The sequence below is a fragment of the Melitaea cinxia genome, chromosome 27, assembly GCF_905220565.1.
Source record: "Melitaea cinxia chromosome 27, ilMelCinx1.1, whole genome shotgun sequence".
Lineage (NCBI taxonomy): Eukaryota > Metazoa > Arthropoda > Insecta > Lepidoptera > Nymphalidae > Melitaea > Melitaea cinxia.
Window position 1 is genome coordinate 3,827,570 of NC_059420.1, and position 26,031 is coordinate 3,853,600.

General features: G+C 37.2%; 1 protein-coding gene and 1 long non-coding RNA gene across 2 annotated transcripts; one reads left to right on the forward strand and one right to left on the reverse strand.

Annotated features, from left to right (window-relative positions):
* Nucleotides 1–2,191: 2,191 nt before the first annotated feature.
* Nucleotides 2,192–4,040, reverse strand: LOC123667068. Its single transcript, XR_006745376.1, has 2 exons — nucleotides 3,957–4,040; nucleotides 2,192–2,355 (listed from the first exon to the last, which is right to left on the reverse strand). It is a non-coding gene; the product is annotated as an uncharacterized LOC123667068 (long non-coding RNA).
* Nucleotides 4,041–6,334: 2,294 nt separating this feature from the next.
* LOC123667297 (antifreeze protein Maxi-like) lies at nucleotides 6,335–13,316 on the forward strand. The gene is made up of 4 exons (XM_045601250.1): nucleotides 6,335–6,362; nucleotides 6,584–7,017; nucleotides 12,341–12,572; nucleotides 13,114–13,316. The coding sequence occupies exons 1-4, from the start codon at nucleotides 6,335–6,337 to the stop codon at nucleotides 13,314–13,316; spliced, it is 897 nt and encodes a 298-aa protein (XP_045457206.1).
* Nucleotides 13,317–26,031: the final 12,715 nt, after the last annotated feature.

The window sequence follows — 26,031 nt, forward strand, 5'->3', positions numbered from 1 at the left end:
CTATCTATCTTAATACTGTTCTTTTATTTGTAATATGTTATTGTGTACAATAAAGAGTATCTATCCATCTACGAGTATCTATCTATCTAAACACTGTTCTTTTATTTGTAACTAGCTGACCCGGCGAACTTCGTATCGCCTAACACAAACTTTATCGTATGGTATTAAAGTTCAAATTGACTTTTAAGTATTATCACAAATCTTTTGTATGGAAGTATAGAAACGTGTTGTTTTTAGACTTTTTCAGGAAATTTAAATTTTTTTTTTTTTAGAATTTTTCTCTCCGTAAGAACCATCCTCGTACTTCAAGGAATATTTTAAAAAAAGAATTAGCGAAATCGGTCCAACCGTTCTCGAGTTTTGCGCTTAGCAACACATTCAGTGACTCATTTTTATATTATAGATATGTTATTGTGTACAATAAAGAGTATCTATCTGTCTATCTATGTATAACATGTACAGTGTAATGTTCGACGAGCGCCTGTCCCGCACCAACGTGCGCACAGTAACGCGCTGCCAGGCGGGCTGCCGCGCGCGCTGCCGCAACGACCCCGACTGCCTCAAGCGCTGCTCCGAGCGCTGTCTGCGCGCCGACTGACCTCACTGTACCAGATCGATGTTACAATAAACACTGCTATAACTGAACGAGTCTTTCTTTATACAATGTTTCATAACATGTGTAAACTAACGACACGGCTTCGCACGGGTGCAATGCTGATACTAAATATACTACAGGATGTCTTTATTTATAGTGTGTAGCTTATATGGTTGTTAACATAATAACGACATTCAAATTGACCTCACATTACCAGCTCGATGTTACAATAAACACTGCTATAACCGAATCAGTCTTTATTTATAAAATGTTTCATCACATGTGTAAACTAGCGACACGCCCCGACTTCGCACGAGCAATGCTGATACTAAATATACTACAGGATGTCTTTATTTATAGTGTGAAGCCAGCTTATTTGGTTGTTAACATAATAACGACATTCAAATTGACCTCACATTACCAGCTCGATGTTACAATAAACACTGCTATAACCGAATCAGTCTTTCTTTATAAAATGTTTCATCACATGTGTAAACTAGCGACACGCCCCGACTTCGCACGAGCAATGCTGATACTAAATATACTACAGGATGTCTTTATTTATAGTGTGAAGCCAGCTTATAGCATTAACATAATAACAACATTCAAATTGACCTCATATTACCAGCTCGATGTTACAATAAACTGCTATAACTGAACGAGTCTTTCTTTATTGTTTCATCACTTATAACGACACGCCCCGGCTTCACCGGTGCAATGCTGATACTAAATATACTACAGAATGTCTTTATTTATAGTGCGAAGCTAGCTTATAGCATGGTTATAAACATAATAACAACATTCAAATTGACCTCATATTACCAGCTCGATGTTACAATAAACTGCTATAACCGAACTTTTCTTTCTTTATAAAATGTTTAATTAATTAATTTATTTATTTAATTAGAACCACCAACAGAATTGCATTTTAAAAAAATTACAATTAGATATATGAAAAGGTATTAAATATATACATATAATTCCTCTTAAAGGTAGTTACAGCATGCGCTTTAGACAATTGAGTCATCAGCATCAAAAGATTTTAAACATATAGGATTTAAATTAAAAAAAAAATATATACAAAATAAAGAACTAAATACATAACTATTACTATTATAAATTAAGATAAGTTAATATTAGTGCTACATAGCTTTTGATTTGAGGAATCAAATGACTAATAATAATAATAATCACATGTGTAAACTAGCGACACGCAATGCAATGCTGATACTAAATATACTACAGGATGGCTTTATTTATAGTGTGAAGCTAGCTTATAGCATGGTTATTAACATAATAACAACATTCAAATATGCGTCGTTAGATTACGCGTTGTTACATAATGCGTTGAAGAAATAAAGATTCAATGCTTGTTCCCCGTAGGTGATAGCGTGATAATATGTAGCCTATATCTTGACCCGACTTCTTAATAATATTCGTGCCAAATTTGAAGTAAATCCATGCGGTACTTTTTGAGTTTATCCCGGACATACATACAGACAAACAGACAAAAATTCTAAAAACTATATTTTTGGCTTCGGTATCGATTGTAGATCACACTCCAAGTATTCTTTTAAAAAAATATTCAATGTACAGTTTTGACTTTCCTACCATTTTATTATATGTATAGATTACAAAAAAATATGAACTACGTCATAACCGTTGGGCGACTATTGTATACTTGATAACACTCGGCCATCCTGTGTAGGCTGTGTCCCACGGCCCTTGTACTACTGTTCTCCGGTGCTGAGCCTCGAATTCTGGAACGAAAATATTGCACGGCAGTAACATGTCGTTTGTAGTAACACAGTTGTATATGTACACCTACAGTATTTATTTTTGAACCTATTGTCTAATAAATTATTACGTCACATAGCCATCTTTATTTATATGCACTTGATCACATAGCAGTCTCTATTTATGAAGACTTAATCACACAGTAGTATAAACTTATATTGACTTGATCACAAAGCTGTTAGTATATATGTAGACTTGATCACATGGCCGTCTCTATTTATTTAAACTTGATCACACAGCAGCCGCGTTGACGCAGCGGTTACAGCCGTGGATTGTACCTGTTGCGCTGGCGGATGCGGGTTCGATCCCCGCACATGACAAACATTTGTATTGGCCATACAGGTTTTTGCCGTGTTCTGAGTGTTTGTGCAGTTCCTTGTGGGTCTCCCCACCGTGCCTCGGAGAGCACGTTAAGCCGTCGGTCCCGGTTGTTATCATGTACACCTGATAGGGATCGTTACTCATAGTAAGGAATATATCCGCCAACCCGCATTGGAGCAGCGTGGTGGATTAAGCTCTGATCCTTCTCTTACATGGGGAAAGAGGCCTATGCCCAGTAGTGGGATATTACAGGCTGAAGCGTACACAGCAGCCTTTACTTCATCCTGTATGGACTTGTTACATAGCAATCGCGGCTGTCGTGTGTGTTATAAGGTAATTGTTTTCAAAAAAAAAAAGTCTCACATAGTAATAATATACGAAACCGATTATATACTGTACATACTTTTGCTACTTAATTTACCAATTAATGAAGAGTCACACATTTGTAACAACCGGTAAATAATCTAATATAGTAAAAATGAAAATTATATTATTCTAAACCTTAATTAACTTTCAAGAAGTTAAAAGTTAAAATCAAATCGTACCTATCTGTAATTATTCGAACTGGATAAATATTTTTAATAACTGAACTACAATTTTTAGCAGGTCGGCGAATACAAATTTAGTAAAAACGTCATCGATAACTACTAGAATTAGAATATAAGTGTTACACTTACGCGTTTTGGCAAAAGGAGCAAAGTTATGCTCATGCAACGTATGCATAGGTATTGACGGGCTTGTTAATTAGATGTATTTCACCCTCTAACCTAACATAGTTGCCGTTACTAACCGCGCAATGTAAACAAGAGTACATTTTTTCTTATAAATCTTGTCATATCTTCAAACCAAAACTCAGCTTTAATGAAACGTTCACATTTTTCGAAACCGGGATGACCTGATCTGCGATATATGGTAAGGGATATCGATCTTTAATGATATTAGCATTTAATGCTTTTAACTGTTGTCTATTTACTCATCATCATTACAGCCTATACAGTCCACTGTTGGACACAGGCCTCCACAAGTTCGTGCCAAAAATGGCGTAAACTCATGTGTTTTGCCCATAGTCACCACGCTGGGCAGGCGGATTGGTGACCGCAGTCGCACTTTGTCGCACTGAAGACGCTGCTGCCCGTCTTCGGCCTGTGTATTTCAAAGCCAGCAGTTGGATTCTATTTACTATTACTATTAATTTTTAAGTATCAGCATAAATATCGTAAGTTATATGTAAGTCTCGACTAACCTGTCTTAATTGCGGTCGCGATGTCCCAGCGCCAAACCAGCAGGCTGCAGTAGTGTGCCCGTTGCGGCGACAGTTTTCGCAGTGCTGTTGTTGTCTACAGCCCCGCGCTTCGTGACTCGGCCGCCGACACGTGTAGCACATCTTCGGAGCTGATGGTCCGATGTTGACCCTAGCGCACCATTACTGGTTCCTCTTTCCCAGGTTAATTTCTCCACAGTGTATGATTCCATTCGTTTGAAATTGTCCAATGATGATAAATAGCCACAATATAAGTGTTCAGGAGTATTACAGCTGTATGCTTTTGCGTTGGCTCTCAATTCATAAGGTAGTCCACGAATTATACATGGGATAGGTAGCATCTTTGCCGGTGATGTTACATTTCTTAACTAAGGACGATTTCGCGTGGTAATACTTCGTCATAGTCTCTTTGTATTCTTTCTATTAATTTATGTCCTTGCCAACATGCGTTCTAATTTGTCCACGTAATCAGTCGATCGCGGAAACGCAGTCTGCAGCAACTCCTTCCATTCTTCCCATGTTAGGTCATAGTTTTCGAGATCATTATACCATTCTCGGGCGGAGTCACGTAGTCGTAATTGCATAACAAATGTTCGATCGGTGTGATCCCAGCCATAAACGTCGCCCAATTGATCTATTTTGTGCAGCCAGCCTAAAACATTGCTATTGGTGTCCTCCGTTTGAAATTTGGGGATCACTTCCGCATCACTGGGAGCAACGTATCGTTTTTTGTACGGTTTCTTTTTACAACCACCGTCAGAGAAAATTAAATCACTGTTTCTACCTTCCAAGCTGCTTAATTCATTGTTTTTTCGTTCGCGTTTTCCAAAATCATGGAAATAAAGTCCAGACATTTTTGGTCAAAATCCCACTTCCGAGATGTTAAGCACTAGTGGGTTTGTAAATTAAATAGCCAAGGCGATTATCACAATCTGTCTATATTTTTGTACAGAGTAACATCGTTAACAACTCGAATACTAAAATGAATGCTTAAAATGATTATCTACCCTGTTTATACAATTTTACCGATGAGTCAAATCAGAGCGAATTATTGATTTATTTATAATATTAAACGAATGTATATATAAATAAGAATGTTAAATATTGATTTAAGACATTATTACACGTATATACTAATCTATATCATAACAATTAATATGAACTACGAACTCTGCCATCCTGTGTAGGCCGTGTCCCACGGCCCTTGTACCGGCTACCGGAGAACAGTAGTTCTCCGGTGCCGATCCTCGAATTCTGGAACGAAAATATTGCACGGCAGTAACATGTCGTTTGTAGTAACACAGTTGTATATGTACACCTACAGTATTTATTTTTGAACCTATTGTCTAATAAATTATTACGTCACATAGCCATTAGTCTATTTATATATATTAAGATAACATATTTTTTTGATTTAATTACAATCCACTATAAAGAATGATAGATCTCGTTGGTATATTAAAATTAATTTTTAAACTACCGTCACAGAAAAACAAAATAATAAAAGTAATATTAAAAACTAAATCGGCGATTGCTTAAATTTCACTTTTAACAAGAACTTCAAATATTATCTCAAAAATCACACAGAAAATGGACAGAGTTTCCACTACTCAATAATGGCTTGCGTTCGCTAGCTAATACCAAAAGAAATCTTTACCAAATACGCTTACGTCAACTCTATTTCCCGCCAATGCATATTGTATCAAGACATTGTCGTACTGCATTCCTATTGGTCGAGAGAGTACACGCATTAGGATCGTTACAATATTAAATTAAGTTAGTAAACAAATAAATCAAAGTAGATATACATAGAAATGACTTCTGAAATTAGAATAATAATTTAACGTTAATCATTCAGCAATTTAAACAGCGAAAGCATTACATAAAAATAAATAGTAACTAAACAGGTACTTACTTCAGGAAGTTACAAAGCAGATAATCAATTCAGTAAGATATCGTTCATTAATTAAAAACATTTAAACATTAAATCTTAACCTAATAAATTACAAACATAATTTTATAATTTTAATCGAAGATTGTCTACTGAAGTCCGATTAGGGTCCACGACGACATTAATTTAATAATCAAATAGTTTTCAATCATCCAATAATTAAAATAATCATTTCCGACCACGTGTTTTTCTTAAATACGCGGTTTTCCACCGACAAATATTAAACGAAGAATATTAAATATCGATTTAAGACATAATTACACGTATATACTAATCTATATCACAACAATTAATATGAACTACGTCATAACCGTTGAGCGACTATTGAATACTTGATAACAGTATTATAGTATTTAAAAAAATAGTAATACTAAAGTATACTAATAGTATAAATAAATCCAATTTTATTATGTATATCGGCACCTGTGCTGTCGCAGGTAATTAGCAAGAGATTTTTAAACAACACATGCACCGATCACGCCACCTAGCACATCGTTCAATATTCATCTACCCTCACTCATTTTCAGTCTTGGCTCTGGCTTGGCACGGTGCACTTGTTGTATCCTGCTAGTAGCTCAACCTAGACTCCTTTAATAATTAATTTGTGCTAACGAATTAATTGTTAAATATAATATTAATATATAATTTTACTAGGCAGGACGGGCAACTCAAGAAGTGACGCCAGTCGCTGCCGCTGCCACTGCCGCCACCACCACCGCCGAGGTCACCGCTACCGCTGCCGCCGCCGTTGCCGCCGCCGCCGTTGCCGCCACCACCGCTACCACTGCCACTGCCGCCACCGCCATCGCCGAGGTCGCCGTTACCGCTGCCGCCGCCGTTGCCGCTACCGCCGCCGCCACCGCCGCCGCCGCTGCCGCCGCCGCCGCCGTTGCCGCCACCATCGCTGCCGCTACCGCCGCCGCCACCGCCGCCGCCGCTGCCGCCGCCGCTGCCGCCGCTGCTACCTCTGAGGCCACTGCCGCCGCCGCCGCCACCGCTGCCGCCGCCGCTGCCGCCGCTGCTACCTCTGAGGCCACTGCCGCCGCCGCCGCCGCCGCCGCCGCCGCCGCCGCCGCCAAGGGCGCCGCCGCTGTCGAGGAAGACGAAGACGAAGACGAAGACGAAGACGAAGACGAAGACGAAGACGAAGACGAAGACGAAGACGAAGACGAAGACGAAGACGAAGACGAAGACGAAGACGAAGACGAAGACGAAGACGAAGACGAAGACGAAGACGAAGACGAAGACGAAGACGAAGACGAAGACGAAGACGAAGACGAAGACGAAGACGAAGACGAAGACGAAGACGAAGACGAAGACGAAGACGAAGACGAAGACGAAGACGAAGACGAAGACGAAGACGAAGACGAAGACGAAGACGAAGACGAAGACGAAGACGAAGACGAAGACGAAGACGAAGACGAAGACGAAGACGAAGACGAAGACGAAGACGAAGACGAAGACGAAGACGAAGACGAAGACGAAGACGAAGACGAAGACGAAGACGAAGACGAAGACGAAGACGAAGACGAAGACGAAGACGAAGACGAAGACGAAGACGAAGACGAAGACGAAGACGAAGACGAAGACGAAGACGAAGACGAAGACGAAGACGAAGACGAAGACGAAGACGAAGACGAAGACGAAGACGAAGACGAAGACGAAGACGAAGACGAAGACGAAGACGAAGACGAAGACGAAGACGAAGACGAAGACGAAGACGAAGACGAAGACGAAGACGAAGACGAAGACGAAGACGAAGACGAAGACGAAGACGAAGACGAAGACGAAGACGAAGACGAAGACGAAGACGAAGACGAAGACGAAGACGAAGACGAAGACGAAGACGAAGACGAAGACGAAGACGAAGACGAAGACGAAGACGAAGACGAAGACGAAGACGAAGACGAAGACGAAGACGAAGACGAAGACGAAGACGAAGACGAAGACGAAGACGAAGACGAAGACGAAGACGAAGACGAAGACGAAGACGAAGACGAAGACGAAGACGAAGACGAAGACGAAGACGAAGACGAAGACGAAGACGAAGACGAAGACGAAGACGAAGACGAAGACGAAGACGAAGACGAAGACGAAGACGAAGACGAAGACGAAGACGAAGACGAAGACGAAGACGAAGACGAAGACGAAGACGAAGACGAAGACGAAGACGAAGACGAAGACGAAGACGAAGACGAAGACGAAGACGAAGACGAAGACGAAGACGAAGACGAAGACGAAGACGAAGACGAAGACGAAGACGAAGACGAAGACGAAGACGAAGACGAAGACGAAGACGAAGACGAAGACGAAGACGAAGACGAAGACGAAGACGAAGACGAAGACGAAGACGAAGACGAAGACGAAGACGAAGACGAAGACGAAGACGAAGACGAAGACGAAGACGAAGACGAAGACGAAGACGAAGACGAAGACGAAGACGAAGACGAAGACGAAGACGAAGACGAAGACGAAGACGAAGACGAAGACGAAGACGAAGACGAAGACGAAGACGAAGACGAAGACGAAGACGAAGACGAAGACGAAGACGAAGACGAAGACGAAGACGAAGACGAAGACGAAGACGAAGACGAAGACGAAGACGAAGACGAAGACGAAGACGAAGACGAAGACGAAGACGAAGACGAAGACGAAGACGAAGACGAAGACGAAGACGAAGACGAAGACGAAGACGAAGACGAAGACGAAGACGAAGACGAAGACGAAGACGAAGACGAAGACGAAGACGAAGACGAAGACGAAGACGAAGACGAAGACGAAGACGAAGACGAAGACGAAGACGAAGACGAAGACGAAGACGAAGACGAAGACGAAGACGAAGACGAAGACGAAGACGAAGACGAAGACGAAGACGAAGACGAAGACGAAGACGAAGACGAAGACGAAGACGAAGACGAAGACGAAGACGAAGACGAAGACGAAGACGAAGACGAAGACGAAGACGAAGACGAAGACGAAGACGAAGACGAAGACGAAGACGAAGACGAAGACGAAGACGAAGACGAAGACGAAGACGAAGACGAAGACGAAGACGAAGACGAAGACGAAGACGAAGACGAAGACGAAGACGAAGACGAAGACGAAGACGAAGACGAAGACGAAGACGAAGACGAAGACGAAGACGAAGACGAAGACGAAGACGAAGACGAAGACGAAGACGAAGACGAAGACGAAGACGAAGACGAAGACGAAGACGAAGACGAAGACGAAGACGAAGACGAAGACGAAGACGAAGACGAAGACGAAGACGAAGACGAAGACGAAGACGAAGACGAAGACGAAGACGAAGACGAAGACGAAGACGAAGACGAAGACGAAGACGAAGACGAAGACGAAGACGAAGACGAAGACGAAGACGAAGACGAAGACGAAGACGAAGACGAAGACGAAGACGAAGACGAAGACGAAGACGAAGACGAAGACGAAGACGAAGACGAAGACGAAGACGAAGACGAAGACGAAGACGAAGACGAAGACGAAGACGAAGACGAAGACGAAGACGAAGACGAAGACGAAGACGAAGACGAAGACGAAGACGAAGACGAAGACGAAGACGAAGACGAAGACGAAGACGAAGACGAAGACGAAGACGAAGACGAAGACGAAGACGAAGACGAAGACGAAGACGAAGACGAAGACGAAGACGAAGACGAAGACGAAGACGAAGACGAAGACGAAGACGAAGACGAAGACGAAGACGAAGACGAAGACGAAGACGAAGACGAAGACGAAGACGAAGACGAAGACGAAGACGAAGACGAAGACGAAGACGAAGACGAAGACGAAGACGAAGACGAAGACGAAGACGAAGACGAAGACGAAGACGAAGACGAAGACGAAGACGAAGACGAAGACGAAGACGAAGACGAAGACGAAGACGAAGACGAAGACGAAGACGAAGACGAAGACGAAGACGAAGACGAAGACGAAGACGAAGACGAAGACGAAGACGAAGACGAAGACGAAGACGAAGACGAAGACGAAGACGAAGACGAAGACGAAGACGAAGACGAAGACGAAGACGAAGACGAAGACGAAGACGAAGACGAAGACGAAGACGAAGACGAAGACGAAGACGAAGACGAAGACGAAGACGAAGACGAAGACGAAGACGAAGACGAAGACGAAGACGAAGACGAAGACGAAGACGAAGACGAAGACGAAGACGAAGACGAAGACGAAGACGAAGACGAAGACGAAGACGAAGACGAAGACGAAGACGAAGACGAAGACGAAGACGAAGACGAAGACGAAGACGAAGACGAAGACGAAGACGAAGACGAAGACGAAGACGAAGACGAAGACGAAGACGAAGACGAAGACGAAGACGAAGACGAAGACGAAGACGAAGACGAAGACGAAGACGAAGACGAAGACGAAGACGAAGACGAAGACGAAGACGAAGACGAAGACGAAGACGAAGACGAAGACGAAGACGAAGACGAAGACGAAGACGAAGACGAAGACGAAGACGAAGACGAAGACGAGTGGCCAGGGGTACCAGGCGTACTAGGCAACCTGGTCAAGAGTGGATAGGTGGATCCCCCACAACGTTGATAGACAGGACGATAACATGTTCCTGATCTTTAGCGTTCCTGAGGATGTGGTGCAGGTGCCTGCTTGAACGAGAGCGCCTGCTCTGCTATAAAAATTCATTCTCTTTACGTGTAAAACTTATGGAATTAAAGTTCTGTACTTATCTGCTTGCGAAATTTTTTACCATGTAATCAGATTTGATACAATTTTACCCCTTAATGGCACTGGGTATAATCCAAATAAGTTACTTATTGAAATTCAAAAAGAATTATTAAGATTTACGAATTAGGATTAGATGTATAAATTCATGGTTATCATATCATTTATTAAAAGAACTTATACGAAATCAATTTTGTATCACAGAATTATATTCAATGTAAGAGGAATTCAGGTTTACGTAAGGAAACACACAAAGTACTTAAATTATAAATTTATTTTTACAAATTTTAACTTAAGGTTCCTTAATAACTAAACCTAAGCGACGACTCCGTCTTGTACTCCTTCGTCATCTGCAAACAAGTCAAATATTCTTTTTAATTTTCTAATATTTTTAATCTATGTTCTTGTGAAATGACAAATTAAGAGAATGGCATTATATATAACTGTAAAATTCCATAAAACGGTGTTTCTTAAGAAAAATTACCGTGGCATTTAATAATGGTGTTTGCTAGCAAACAAAAAAACCGACTTCAATTACATCAACAAGTAATACAAAGTAAATAGACGAAAAAATTACAAAAACACACTAGTGTCACTGCGATTTTCGAGGGTTCCCTCGATTTCTCTGGGATTCCATCATCAGATCCTTCATGGTTTCCTAATCATGGGATTCCTTACCTTTGGGAGATCTCCTATCCAAAAAAAAAGAATACTCAAAATTGATTCATAACGACGAAGTTATCACCGAAAATGCATAAAAAAATATATAATAAATTCCTTTGAGTTTGTATATTTGTATAGTACCTTTTTCCTATAGCAGTAGTAATATGTATTGTTTTATAAAACGATTTTTGACACTCCATAATAGTCACATATAAAAGAAATATTTAATTTTAATTCTATGTATAGGAATTGGTAAATAACTTTAAATGTCGTTTCTTTGTTTTTTCAGGTAGGTTAAGGGTTTTTATAATTTATTTTTGTATCATAATGTATAAAGAAAAATTGTATAATAAAAACTTTGTTTTTTCAGAGCAACACATCATATAATTTTCCGTTTCCAATTTCAAGTAATCAACTAATGTCTTATAAAACGACATTTTTAGTAAAAATATATTAATAAAAACATGGAAAAATTGCGATTCACGTTCGCATTATTAGCAGCATCAGATAAAAAAACCAATCTGATCTGCATAACATCAATAGAGACACCCGATAGACATTTATTTGATATTACGGATGATCTAAAACCTACGGATGATCTAAAACCTACAAATAAGCACACTGGCATAACAACTTTAGATGTTTTTACTAAAATTAAAAATTCATTGAAACAAAGACATCAAACACAAAAAGTATGGATTCCATTAACTGAAGAATTAAAAAAAATGACTTGGATGAATACGAAAATGTACAATTTGGTGACCAGATGAAATTAATAATGAAATAAAGTTATCGAGTAGTAACTATAGCACGAAAATAGAAGATAAAAATTTTGGAAAAATAGCAGAAAGATTTTTACTAGAGAAATTTTCAGGAAAGACATCAAGTACACGTTTTGAGATACTAAGAGATGCAGAAAAAAATTGAGATTTTAAAATATTTACTTGAAAAACAGTGCTTAGATTGGTACACCAGTATGTTAATAAAATATACAGTAAATACAAAATGAATATTATGGAAAACTAATTTCTGTGAGACATATGGAATTAGAGGTTGGTCACAAGTTAAATATGCATTTAGATTTAAATATCAAGGAGGTTCATTACTGGAATATGCCACAAAAAAGGAAAGATCATTACTAGAAATAAATAAAGAAATAGACACACAGACAATGATAAATCTTATAGTAATGGGCTTACCCAATGATATAATATACAAGATGGATAAGGAATCAATAATATCAACTGCTAATCTTTATAATGAAATTGGTAAACACGAGCAGACAATTAACAAAAATGATTATAATATGAAAAAAAAATATATATATATTTTATAAAAAAGTAAAAGCTAATAAAATTAAACCTTGCAAAAACATTTACACAACAGAGTGATAATTATGAAAACAAGAGAAGCTATAATAAGAATGTAAACAATACGATATTAGATGTTGAATTGAGCAATAATGAGCAAAAAAACGAATGATAACATCATTAATTAAAGTCAAAATGCCAATTTAATAACAATTAATGGTGTTAAAAATACGGAAGGTTTGACGACAATAAATATAAAGATTTTGATATAGAAAAAAAGTTGATGTTTATATTGTAGATGGAAAATATTTTAAATATGATTTCCTAATTGGACTAGACATGAAAAAAGAATTTAATTTGATTCAAAACGAAAATTTGGAAGTGACTCGTAAAACAGAAAATAATTTTGCAAAGGAGGAACTATATAATAAAAATAAATGTAATGATAATGAAGATAAAAGAAACTTTAATTTTATACATTTTAATGAACATGTCAAAGAAGAAGAGTTTACAATGGATTTGAGTCATTTAAATAATCAACAAAGATCTGAAATAAATAAACTAATTGATAAATATAAATCAAGCTTTGCAAAAGATAAATATGACATTGGAACAGTAAAAGACTACGATGCACGCATTGATCTGAAAGTGGACAAATACAGTAGTAAAAGGCCATACAAATATTCAATAAAGGATAAGTGAGAAATAGAAGACCAAGTAAGAAAATATGTCTTTAGCATATACAGAATGTCGTCAGTCATCACACCACAGTAATATATTTATATGTCAATATAAGATAAAATAATTGATGCCGCGTTGGCGCAACGGTCACAGCCATAGATGGTGCCTGTTGCGCTGGTGGTTGCGGGTTCGATCCCCGCACATGACAAACATTTGTATTGGCCATACAGTGTTTCCCGTGGTCTGGGTGTTTGTGCAGTTCTTGTGGGTCTCCCCACCGTGTCTTGGAGAGCACGTTAAGCCGTCGGTCCCGGTTGTTATCATGTACACGTGATAGCGCTCGTTACTCACAGTAGGGAAAAATCCGTAACAATCCGCGAAATTGTTATATTTTGACATGGTCAACCTCAGTATTGGATGCAATAATGTAATTTATATTTTTGAAATATAATAGAGCAAACTTTGTTGTAGTAAAATAATGAATCAGAATTGTGATTTATATTGTATGTACAAAATTATTAACCTTTTCATCAGCCGCCTCCCTAGGTAAACGGTCGAAGTGTATATTTTGAAGTCCTATTCTTCAATAACCTCTACCTTACAACTGTATAAAAAAATATGGTAATATGTGGAATAGGTTTGTTGATACATAATGCAGATTTTTTTTTCTATTTGTATCTCCGGTAATTCGTAATAAAATTTTAAAGTTACAAATATTTTCCAAATCAGTATAATTTTAAAAGCGATATTTTTCATAGGAAACAAAGAAATTTTAAGGAACTATCTATAACAAACTTACATCATTTAGGAACATAAAAAAGTAATTGAAATATCACGCATCAAAGCCAGAAAATAAGTCGAGCGCCAGCGCTCTTAGAGGTAAGATCCACGCCTAATTCTGCGCAGCCATCTCTTTCACTCACACGCGCCAAGCGACTGTTGTTATAGTATGATAAACCGCATTTGATACTTTTATTCAAATTACTAGCTGACCCCGCAAACGTTGCTTTGCCATATAATTAACCCGCTTAATCCCCCCACCCCCTTATAACTTAGGGGTATGAAAAATAGATGTTGGCCGATTCTCAGGCCTACCCGATATGCCCACAAAATTTTATTAAAATCGGTCGAGCCGTTTCGGAGGAGTTCAATGTTTAACACCATGACACGAGAATCTTATATATTAGAAGTAATAAAAATATGCGAAAATTACTGTAAAATAATGGAATGATAACTTCTATAAAAAAATGTATAATTTAATTTCTTTCCTCACATTATCAATACAAATAGGGATTTAAATCTGTTTGTCTTGTTATTTGTTAATAAATATGTTTGTCGGTTTGTTCATTTGTCGGTTTGGTCATTGTGTTTATAAAAAAATTAAAGCCGGCAAAATTTGATGGTCTACTTGCATCCAAAACTATGCAACTCACATTCATACTCAGATTTTTTGGAGCATAATAAAATTCATTTTTTTTTTTTTTTTTTATATCGTAAATATTCGACTCATTCGTAAACTTAAAAAACTAAATCAACTTAAATAAATAAAAATTATTTCATAAAATTGATTTAATATTTTTATTTTAAACTAGCTGCTGCCCGCGACGTCCTCTGCGTGAACGCTATACGGCACCAAAAGTACCTACGATTTAAAATAACATTCATTTATCCGTTTCTTCTTTACATTTCATATCTACAGAAAAATCTCATAGATGGCGCTGCTTTAAAATTGTCTGATCTACTTATATTCATTTAATTATGTTTATGGGCTTAGTTACTTATATTGCGTGATTTTTATAGTGTGAAGCTAGCTTATATAGCATGGTTATTAACATAATAACAACAACATTCAAATATGCGTCATTAGAATAAACGTTACAGAATGCGTTGAGGCAATAAAGGTTCACTGCTCGTTCCCGGTAGGTGATAGCATGATAATATGTAGCTTATATGTTGACCCGACTTCTTAATAATATTCGTGCCAAATTTGAAGTAAATCCATGCGGTACTTTTTGAGTTTATCCCGGGCATACATACAGACAAACAGACAAGCAGACAAAAATTCTAAAAACTATATTTTTGGCTTCGGTATCGATTGTAGATCACACCCCAAGTATTCTTTTAAAAAAATATTCAATGTACAGTTTTGACTATCCTACCATTTTATTATATGTATGTATTATTTTTGGCCTAATATAGAACGAGATATACAAAATTTTGTCAAAAAGTGTCACACGTGTCAGACACAAAAATACTCTACGTATATAAAAAAGAGCCAATGGTTGTGACTACAACAGCCCACACGGCTTTTATTTTATTTTATTACTAAAATTATTTCAAAACGTAATGATATATTGGATATTTTTGCTAAGAATCAGTGGAGGCACAGAATTACGAGAAAAAAATAATATTAATCGAGCATCGAGCATAAAAGGCAACAAATTTATATTTCGTTTATGTGAAATGGTCGGTAATAAAGACGTCAAAAATAAAATTTACAACAAAATAGGGCCTGTGTTTAGAAAAAAAAGTTGACCCTATTAATATTCATCATTACAGCCCATACAGTCTACTGCTGGACATATGCCTCCACAAGTTAACGCCAAAAATAACGTGAACTCATGTGTTTTGCCCATAGTCACCACGCTGGGCAGGCGGGTTGGTGACCGCAGTATTGGCTTTGTCGCACCGAAGACGCTGCTGCCCGTCTTCGGCTATTAATATTATTGTCTCATTATTTGTATTTACTATAAATAAAAAACCTTGCGCCGGTGGCACACTCTAACATCTAGAAAAGGAATAATAACATTGTTCTCCGCGAAGCTCTCATTGGGTAATCGTAAGTTTCATTCTAAAGTCTCAAAAACTTTTCCTCTGAACTACACTAAGCTTTTATGTCATTGCTATGTGGTATACTTTAATATTATATGAGATAGCGTTAAAATGTTCAGGGTGAAATTGATATTCAGAAATGTTGTCATTTTTAGTAATTCAATTGTAATTTACGATAAAAAGATTTTATTATTTCATTAAAACTTAATCATATGTTGTATATCCAATCAATTTAATTACTTATTCATATACTGTATATCCAACCAATTGTATTAAAAGATCAGTCAGTCAGAAAATGTGTTTAATTTCATCACAGAAATATTCATAATATAAATAAAACCTTTACAATTAACACTTTACAAAAACTCACACCCTAAAAATATTATGACCACATCCCTATTTGCCTTTTAAAAAAAGATATTGAATTGTCATATTCAAAAATATTAGTTATCTGTACTCTCGGAATTCGTATTTTAGTAGTTTTATGTGTTTAAAATGATAAATTGGTATTTGTTTTTAGTGAAATAAATAGTAAATGGAGTTTTACAATGCGGAAAAAACGACAAAATTATCTATATATAAGAAATATTCAGGATCAGGAACGTGGTGTCACAGGTATATCAAGAAAATATCTATTTTACCTTGATAGAGGAATGGTGAGTATTCTCCTCGAACCAACGGCTGTGTCTTATCGCTGCCAGGTGGCTACTGATCACTTTGTAGTCCAAATGAACCTGAAAACAAAAATATCATCATCCGTATAAAGAAAATTAAACGAATTTTCTAATAGTTTGTACAAGCTTCCTATGGAACAAAAACGAGCGCTTTAGACCACGCGACTGAGGTACTCGTAAAACTTAGAAACGTAACCCTCTTTCTTTCTATCTTCAATAACTTACTATCTCCCTCTCAACTTCCGTTGACCTCGTCCGATCACACTTTTCGTAACGCTTTAGTCATGCATTAAAATCACGAACTATTTTAATTAATTATGGTCGAACTTCGATCACTGGGAGACCACTAGTACATATTATTATACGTAAAAATTTTATGCATTATTTTATGGGAAAAAAATTAAAAATTTCAGTTAACTTAGTAAGACTTCTGGTTAGTGCAAAGTAATATTCCGGTCCGGTGTACTGTGTGGCTACGGTACTAAAGAATATAGCCACCCCCTCTCTTCCCGTGGGTGTCGTAAGAGGCGACTAAGGGATAACACAGTTCCGCTACCACCTTGGAACTTAAAAGCCGACCGATGGCGGGATAGCCATCCAACTGCTGGCTTTGAAATGCACAGGCCGAAGACGGGCAGCAGCGTCTTCGGTGCGATAAAGCCAGTACTGCGGTCACCAACCCGCCTGCCCAGCGTGGTGGCTATGGGCAAAACACATGATTTCACGTTATTTTTGGCGTGAATTTGTGGAGGCCTATGTCCAGCAGTGGACTGTATAGGCTGTAATGATAACGATAATGATGAATATCACCGGTCCCTTGGCTTCCGCTATAGCCGGATTCCAAATGGCACGTAGGAGGTCAGCTTTACCTCAGGTTCCAATTTTCGAAGATTCTGGTGCAGAATGGCGACCAGAATACTAACGGTTGCGAACGCGGTTCACTCTACTTATCTCTTTAAAAATGGCACGTAGGAGGTCAGTCTTACCTCAGGTTCCAATTCACGAAGATTCTGGTGCAGAGTGGTGACCAGAACTCTGACAGCAGCGACTGCGGTCAGTCACGGTGAAGCCACGCTCGTTACACTGGCGAGTCACCGGCGCCAGACCCTCGGCTCGCATGCGCTTATTGAGCTCTTCGTTAACCTGGAGACCATTTAAGATCTTGATAAAACATTCTGGCAAGTCCCATCGACTCAAGTGAAAGTTTAAAAACTTGAATTGAAATATTTATTATTTTAGTTTGTTGTTTAAAAATGGCTTACTTCAACTGGTCAATTTGAACACTGCATTCTAATTTACTACAATTTCATTATAATAACATAAAATAATGAACACTTAAATAAAAAATAATTTTCCCCTGTGGCGGGGTCTGGAAACACACAATACACAATCACAAACAGCCAGACTATGACAAACATCTATATGGCGAATACAAATATCTATCGTGAGCGAGGATCGAATCCGTTACAGCTGACAACACTGACTCACAACACTGACTTTTTAGGACTCATAACTAATACAAACTTTTAATCTGTATACAACGAAAGAGTAACAGTAACTGAAACATAACTAAACAAACCAATTCGTGCGGAAGTGTGTGTCAACCTAATCATAATAAAAACAAAGACTCGTGTATGATGATACATCTACGTACAAGTTTGAACTTGTCTCGAAATATACTTACAAACTTTTTGTTTATTTCTTTTTGCAACTTTGAATTGTGGAGTGTTTGACGCCGATGAAGACTTCCAAAAAAGGAGGAGGTTCTCAATTTGAATGTTACATCAGAACTTTTGACCGGGTGGACCGATTTCGACAAATTTTGTTTCAATCGAAAGGTGGTGTGTGTCAATTTGTCCCATTTAAATTTATTTGAGATCTAACAACTACTTTTCGAGTTATATCTAATAATGCGTTTTTACTTGACGCTTTTTTCGTGGACCTACGTTGTATTATACCGCATAACTTTCTACTAGATGTACCGATTTTGATAATTCTTTTTTTGTTGGAAAGAGGATATCCCTAGTTTGGTACCATGATAAGGAAACCAGGATCTGATGATGGGATCCCAGAGAAATCGAGGGAAATTCTCGAAAATCCGCAATAACTTTTTACTGGGTATACCGATTTTAATAATTTTTAATTTAATCAAAAGCCGATGTTTATCATGTGGTCACATATAAATTTTATCGAGATCTGATAACTACTTTTTGAGTAATCTTTGATAACGCGTAGTTACTAGACTATTTTTTCGTCGATCTACGTTATATTACTCGTCGATGTAATTGAAGTCGGTTTTTTTTTCTTTTGCGAGCAAACACAATTATTCGTTCGAATTACCAAGTATATAAAAATGTATTGATTTATTTCGAAATATCAAGAGATTTTGTAGAGAACTCGTGATGACTTTGAATTATAGAGAGGTTCGAATTATCGCAGGTTTGAATATAACTTACTTTATTTGACAGCCCCTCCACAGCCTCTTTAGTGGGCAAAGTGGTAAAGTCTTCATGATGACCACTATATCGGCGGCGACATTCTTGCCCGCCATCATCGTTCCTTTTTTGTAAGAACCGACTTGACGAACCTCCTCCAATTGCTAAAATTAGTAATAACAATAATAAATAATAATAAAAATTTATTCGAATTTAAATTTTAACAAATAATATTAAACACACAATTTACTTATGCGGGGGTTTTGATAAAAAAAAAAAACTTAGAGTATGAATATAAGTATGAGGTCACTGGTTAATTATGATGTAAGGTAACATAGTTATTAATTACCAACTATAGATCGTAATATAATATTATGTGACAATTAATTCATTTGCACAAATTAATTATCCAAAGCATCTTAACTAGCAGGATACAACAAGTGCACCGTGCCAAGCTTGAGCCAAGACTGCCTTTCCCACCGTTGCATCGATCGTTTTATAAACGTCAGAATGACTCGAGTAATAGAATGAGTGAGGGTAGGTGAGTATCGAACGATGTGCTAGGTGGCGTGACTGGTGCATCTGTTGTTTATAAATTCCTTGCTAATTGCCTACGACAGCGCAGGTGCCGACAAACGCTATATATTGTTTTTGGAATTGAAAAAAATATATTCAGAAGATCACAGCTAAATAATACTTTCAAGCAATGTTTTGTTCTTGTTGATGAGAATGATAACCAAGGCTCCTGGGGCCTGCGGGATTTTGATTATAATTTAATTTTAATTTCGTATTTGTATTGTGTTTCTTGTTTTAGATATTTTATTTCTAATTATAAACTTTGTTATTTTAATATTTGCGCTCTGTTTATTATATGTGTTAGTTTGTTAGTGGAAACTTGACTGGTTTATGCACTATCTTGTTGTTGTTTTTCTTTACTTTGTGTTATATTGTATTGTTTCCCAAATACAAATAAGTAAATATCGGTCTCGGTATACATAACTCGGTTAAAAAAAAAACACATCTCTTGTATGGTACCATTAGTATACGTACAGATAAGAAAAGTAGGGTATGATGAAATTGAGTATTTTTTTTGTAAACTGAATTTGTTATAGGAATTAGCTAAATGGCATGAATTGCAGCGCAAGCAATTTTTGTGTTTCTCATAAATACATATTATTAGAACGGAGCCGTTTCTTTACTACTATACTCAAAATGTGTGAATTCTCAGTGCAAAGACTACGGAGCAGTGGCAATAGCATCTCAAAATGGAATGGAGAGGAAATGTTAATTACAAACATAGGTACACGCTTCGCCCAGTAAAAATTTCTGAGGTGACATACATAAAAAATACAGTCAAATTGACAAACTCCTCCTATTTTTGAAGCCGGCTAAAAATAAGTCCTAGCTTAATTGAAATAAATAAAAAACAAACTCATACAAATATTAAATTGCTGTTGATAGGCATTTCAAATACATTAGTAAAATATGTACACGTGAGCAAAGACTTCGTAAATATATATACATATATATATACATATACAACTTTATTTTATATGTAATATATATATAATTTCAATACAATATGTATTCATATATATGTATGTAATTTCAAGTATTACGTAAGCAGAATTTAATAATTTTTAACCTCCTCCTTCCTTTTGTCAGCGAAAGTCAGCAAAACCCTACCCTCTCCCTGTGCATACGTTAACATTGATATATTTTTAATCTGTTCAGAAATAATAAATAAATATTACCGATGTAAAAACTATCTAGAACCCCAGGCCCCAGGCTACGTCATTAAAAAAAAAAACAATATCAAAATGGTAAATAAACTAGCGCCATCTATCGCTATTAGAAAACAATTTATTAGTCTTTCGACGTTATTAATTTAGTCTTATGTTAGTCTATCGACGACTTTTTCTCAATTTTTGATAGATGGCGTTGGAGTACACTTAGATATTTACGTAATACTTAAATGATCCCATATAACCAAGTAATAACACGTAACTTTTATCATTAGCAATGGAACCTAATTTATCATATGTGATGCGGTGTCTTTAGTTGTCCGATCAAACTATACTACATATCGCTGTCCCCGGGCAATAAAGCGGTAATATCAAAAATCAAATTTTACAGGAGAAATAAAAGAAGCTAATTTGTTTATAGTGCAGTGTACAGTGATCCAAAACAGACGTTCAATATGTCAAATGAAAGCTATTTTTTTTACCAATTTAAGCTTTTAAAAAAAATTTTTAAAAACAAATCGTATAATTTTTTAATGAAATAATTAAAAAAATGTATAATACAATTCATAGATGATACTATTTTAATTGCAAGATCATTAACAATTACTGTAAAGATGTTCACCGGTTTTTTGTGTTATTTTTCTTAGAGTAATGCAATAATACATAGCTTAGTCGTAAGAGAATTATCCATGCAATAAAACGGTTATTGCCATTTATTCTAACGAAATATTAATAAAAAAAAACTGAAAAAAATAAGAGTGATAGATTGATACTCAGAGAAGCCAAAAATTAAATAACATTAATAAGGGTGTAACCGGCGTATACCGCTTTATTGCCCGGGGCCAGCGATATTATAGTTACAACTTTTATTCAAATAATATTAACTTACGCAAGCTGCAAAATCTCCAGGTGCGACTACCAAGTTGTCTAATACTGTTTGGAGCTTTGTAACGAGGCTAAGCACAGCTGCTTGCTCCGTTGCAGTAGAGCAAAGTTCTGTGTGTCTTTTGAGAAGTGCCTGTAAGTAATAATTGAAATTATTTCATTATTTAAGCCTTAATGTAATCCAGTCTCCTCACTGAACCTCAGCAAGCACCTCAAACTGTCTGTGCCCGTTGTTATCATACACACCTGATAGCACTTAATACTCATATCTGCCGATCCGCAGTAGTTATAGATGACATCTATTATATCTCTCTCCTTAAAAGATATCAAAACTAATCATTGTTTTTACACAGATAGATTAATTTATGAGAGGTTAAATTTTTGTTATTTCTGACTACCTTAATTCCGGTGCTGCGGGAAGTGTACTCATGCTCCGTTCTGCGACTATCACGCGTTATTTTCAAACAAATTTACGTAAAAAGGATTTTTACTGCAAGATCAAAATACGATACGAACTGACCTTTTACGACTGACAAATAGACACTTTTAAACAAAATAACGCGTCAGACATAATCCATACACGTGTGAAGAAATTAAACACATTTTCTGACTGACTGATCTTTTAATACAATTGATTGGATATACAGTATATGAATAAGTAATTAAATTGATTGGATATACAATATATGATTAAGTAACCAATGACAGAACTAGTGCTCGCTTCAAATCCAGCAACCAGAATGAATCCTCCGTTCCTTCCTCTAGCTTACCAACAAATTATCCCCACTTAACATACCGCCACTGTAATCGATTCCCATTGGTTTAAATGACATTTAATTTAGATGCCAGATTCTTACAATGTTTAATAGTAAAATTAAAAATAATTATAAGTTTTAATGAAATAATCCAATCTTTTTATCGTAAATTACAATTAAATTAACAAAAATCACAACATTCGGCCATCCGAATATGTGCAACCTCATGGTGCACATAAAAATCACAACATTCGTATCATTGTTGATTATTCGTACAAAAATTTCTTTATTATACGCACATTGCAGACACGATTCGATTTTTTTACGAACCGCTGTAATTTTGGGAACCAGAAGTTGTTCTGAATTCTCTCAGCAGCTTTGAGTTAAACGCGTGGTTTGCCTCATCACACCACTCAAAAGGAACTTCCTTTTTCAACAAATTAGTAAGGGGTCTAGCGATTTCTCCGAAATTGCTAACCTACAAGTGGTTTCAAGGTGACCTACGCTTTGACATTTTTGACATTTGACCAAGGGCTTCGGGCACTTAGGGTAAGTATGACTTTTCGCCTTACAATTAAAACAAATAAGATTGCTATTATTATTACTACCACCATTTGAAGCGTTATTAAATCGATTGTTACTAATATTGTCATTAAGTTTCCTAATAGGAAAATCATCATAAGGACGTTGAGAGTTGAGAAAATTCAAAAGATCTTCCGGCTCCTTATAATTTAAGGCTTGGGCGCCATTTCTAACAGACTTATCATTAATACCGTGAATTATACAGTCTACGGCTTTTCTACCACTAATTTCACATCTGTTTAATAGCGTTAGCTTATCATAGAAATACTCTCGTAAATTCTCACTGTGCCTAGAGGTGCGAGACAGCATCTCTTCGAGAAGCTAACCGTAATTTTGCTCGCTAGGGAACGCCAGTTTAAGTTTAATCTGCCATTCGTCCCAAATGTAATTAACTGATGGTAAAGCCTCAAACCATTTTTTTGCCAAACCAACAAACTTTTGCAAAGCAAAATGTACGGTCTGCCCCCCGCTCCATCCATAAATTGTGGACATTCGTTAACCTTCCTAATCCAAATCTCGACATTTTGTGTCTTACTGGAGGGATCGAACTCCGGTACGACGTTATTAAAGTTATCACCACTAAGTAAGTTCGATTTCTGCGTATCAGTTTGTTTAATAGGAGATAAAAGTCTCATCACATGTCAACACTAAAGCTAGGCGTGGGTGTCGTAACGATAGTCTCCGCTGGCAACGATCGAGTCAAAATTTCTGACCTGGTACTGGTGTTCGATGCGCGTTCGATACCTTTCACCGTCCATGTCGGCGGTGAGTTAACCCTTCGTACCTTGGCAGCAGACCGCGATGCTGACAACGGGTTCTGGCAACGGGTTCTTGCGACGGTGTCCTATGTTGTTCATTTTGTCTTCTTGGCTCATGATAACCTCAAAAATACAATAGTATAAGCGTAATTTGTAACTAAATCTCTTGTATAATATTAATATATATAAAAGACAGATGGACAGATTTTTATAGTCATCGGCAACATACAGGCGATTATTTCATTTGAAGTTCAGAATATCAAATTTAAATTTGGCAAAACAGCGTTTACTGGGTCAGCTATTTACTGATAAAAATGCTAAAATTAAATGTACTGAATTAAAAAAAAACAATCTACAAACCGAAGGCGCATCTAGCCCATGTAAACTGGAGGCGCATCTAATCTCATAATCTATAGGCACCTCTAGCCTAGGTAAACCGAAGGCGCATCTAGCCCAGGTAAACCGGAGGCGCATCTATCCTCATAATCTATAGGCGCATGTAGACTAGGTAAACCGAAGGCGCATCTAGCCCAGGTAAACCGGAGGCGCATCTAACCTCATAAAATAAAGGCGCATCTAGCCTATGTAATACATAATAATGTATACGTACTATCTACGTATAATTTAATCAAGCGTTATATGTATATGTTTTATTTTATTGCATAAGTATAGCTCGTAATATGTACATTTAGTATATATATTTTAAATTGATTATTAAACCTTACTGAACATCATTATCATTACAGCCTATACAGTCCACTGCTGGACATAGGCATCTATCATCATCATCATATGTAGACCTGATCACATAGCCGTCTCTATTTGTCATTGATAACTACTAGAATTAGAATATAAGTGTTACACTTACGCGTTTTAGCAAAAGGAGCAAAGTTATGCTCATGCAACGTATGTACAGGTATTGACTGGCTTGTTGATTAGATGCATTTCATCCTCTAACCTAACATAGTTGCCGTTACTAACCGCGCAATGTAAACAAGAGTTTACATTTTTTTCTTATAAATCTTGTCATATCCTCAAATCAAAACTCAGCTTTAATGAAACTCTCACATTTTTCGAAACCGGGATGACATGATCTGCGATATTATGGTAAGGGATATCGATCTTTAATGGTATTAGTATTTAATGCTCTTAACCATTAATAATAAATATCAGCATAAATATCGTAAGTTATATGTAAGACTCTACTACGACTAACCTGTTTCAATTGCGGTCGCGATGTCCCAGCGCCGAACCAGCAGGCTGCAGTAGTGTGCCCGTTGCGGCGACAGTTTTCGCAGTGCTGTTGTTGTCTACAGTCCCGCGCTTCGTGACCCGGCCGCCGACATGTGTAGCACATCTTCGGCTGGAGCTGATGGTCTGATGTTGACCCTAGCGCACCATTACTGGTTCCTCTTTGCCACGTTAATTTCTCCACAGTGTATGATTCCATTCGTTTGAAATTTTCCAATGATGATAAATAGCCACAATATAATTTGAAATTTTCCAATGATGATAAATAGCCACAATATAATTGTTCAGGAGTATTACAACTGTATGCTTTAGCGTCGGCTCTCGATTCATGAGGTAGTCCACGAATTATACATGAGATTAACTACGGACAATTTCTCATGGTAATACTTCGTCATAGTCTCTTTGTATTCTTTTGTCCTTGCCAACATGCGTTCTAATTTGTCCACGTAATCAGTCGATCGCGAAAATGCAGTCTGCAGCAACATCATACCATTCTCGGGCGGAGTCACGTAGTCGTAATTGCATAGTAAATGTTCGATCGGTGTGATCCCAGCCATAAACGTCGCCCAATTGTTCTACTTTGTGCACCCAGCCTATAAACATTGCTATTGGTGTCCTCCGTTTGAAATTTGGGGATCACTTCCGCATCACTGGGGGCAACGTATCGTTTTTTGTACGATTTCTTTTTACAACCACCGTCAGAAAAAATAAATTACTGTTTCTACCTTTCAAGCTGCTTAATTCATTGTTTTTCGTTTGCGTTTTCCAAAATCATCCAAATAAGGTCCAGACATTTTTGGTCAAAATCCCACTTCCGAG

Bases quoted from the DNA above. Each gene is read 5' to 3' on its own strand.
- LOC123667297 (XM_045601250.1), top strand. From the start codon at position 6,335: ATGTATATCGGCACCTGTGCTGTCGCAG. The intron at 6,363-6,583 runs GTAATTAGCAAG...TTTACTAGGCAG, and splicing joins CGGCACCTGTGCTGTCGCAG to GACGGGCAACTCAAGAAGTG. The intron at 7,018-12,340 runs GTCGAGGAAGAC...AATTTCTGTGAG, and splicing joins CCGCCAAGGGCGCCGCCGCT to ACATATGGAATTAGAGGTTG.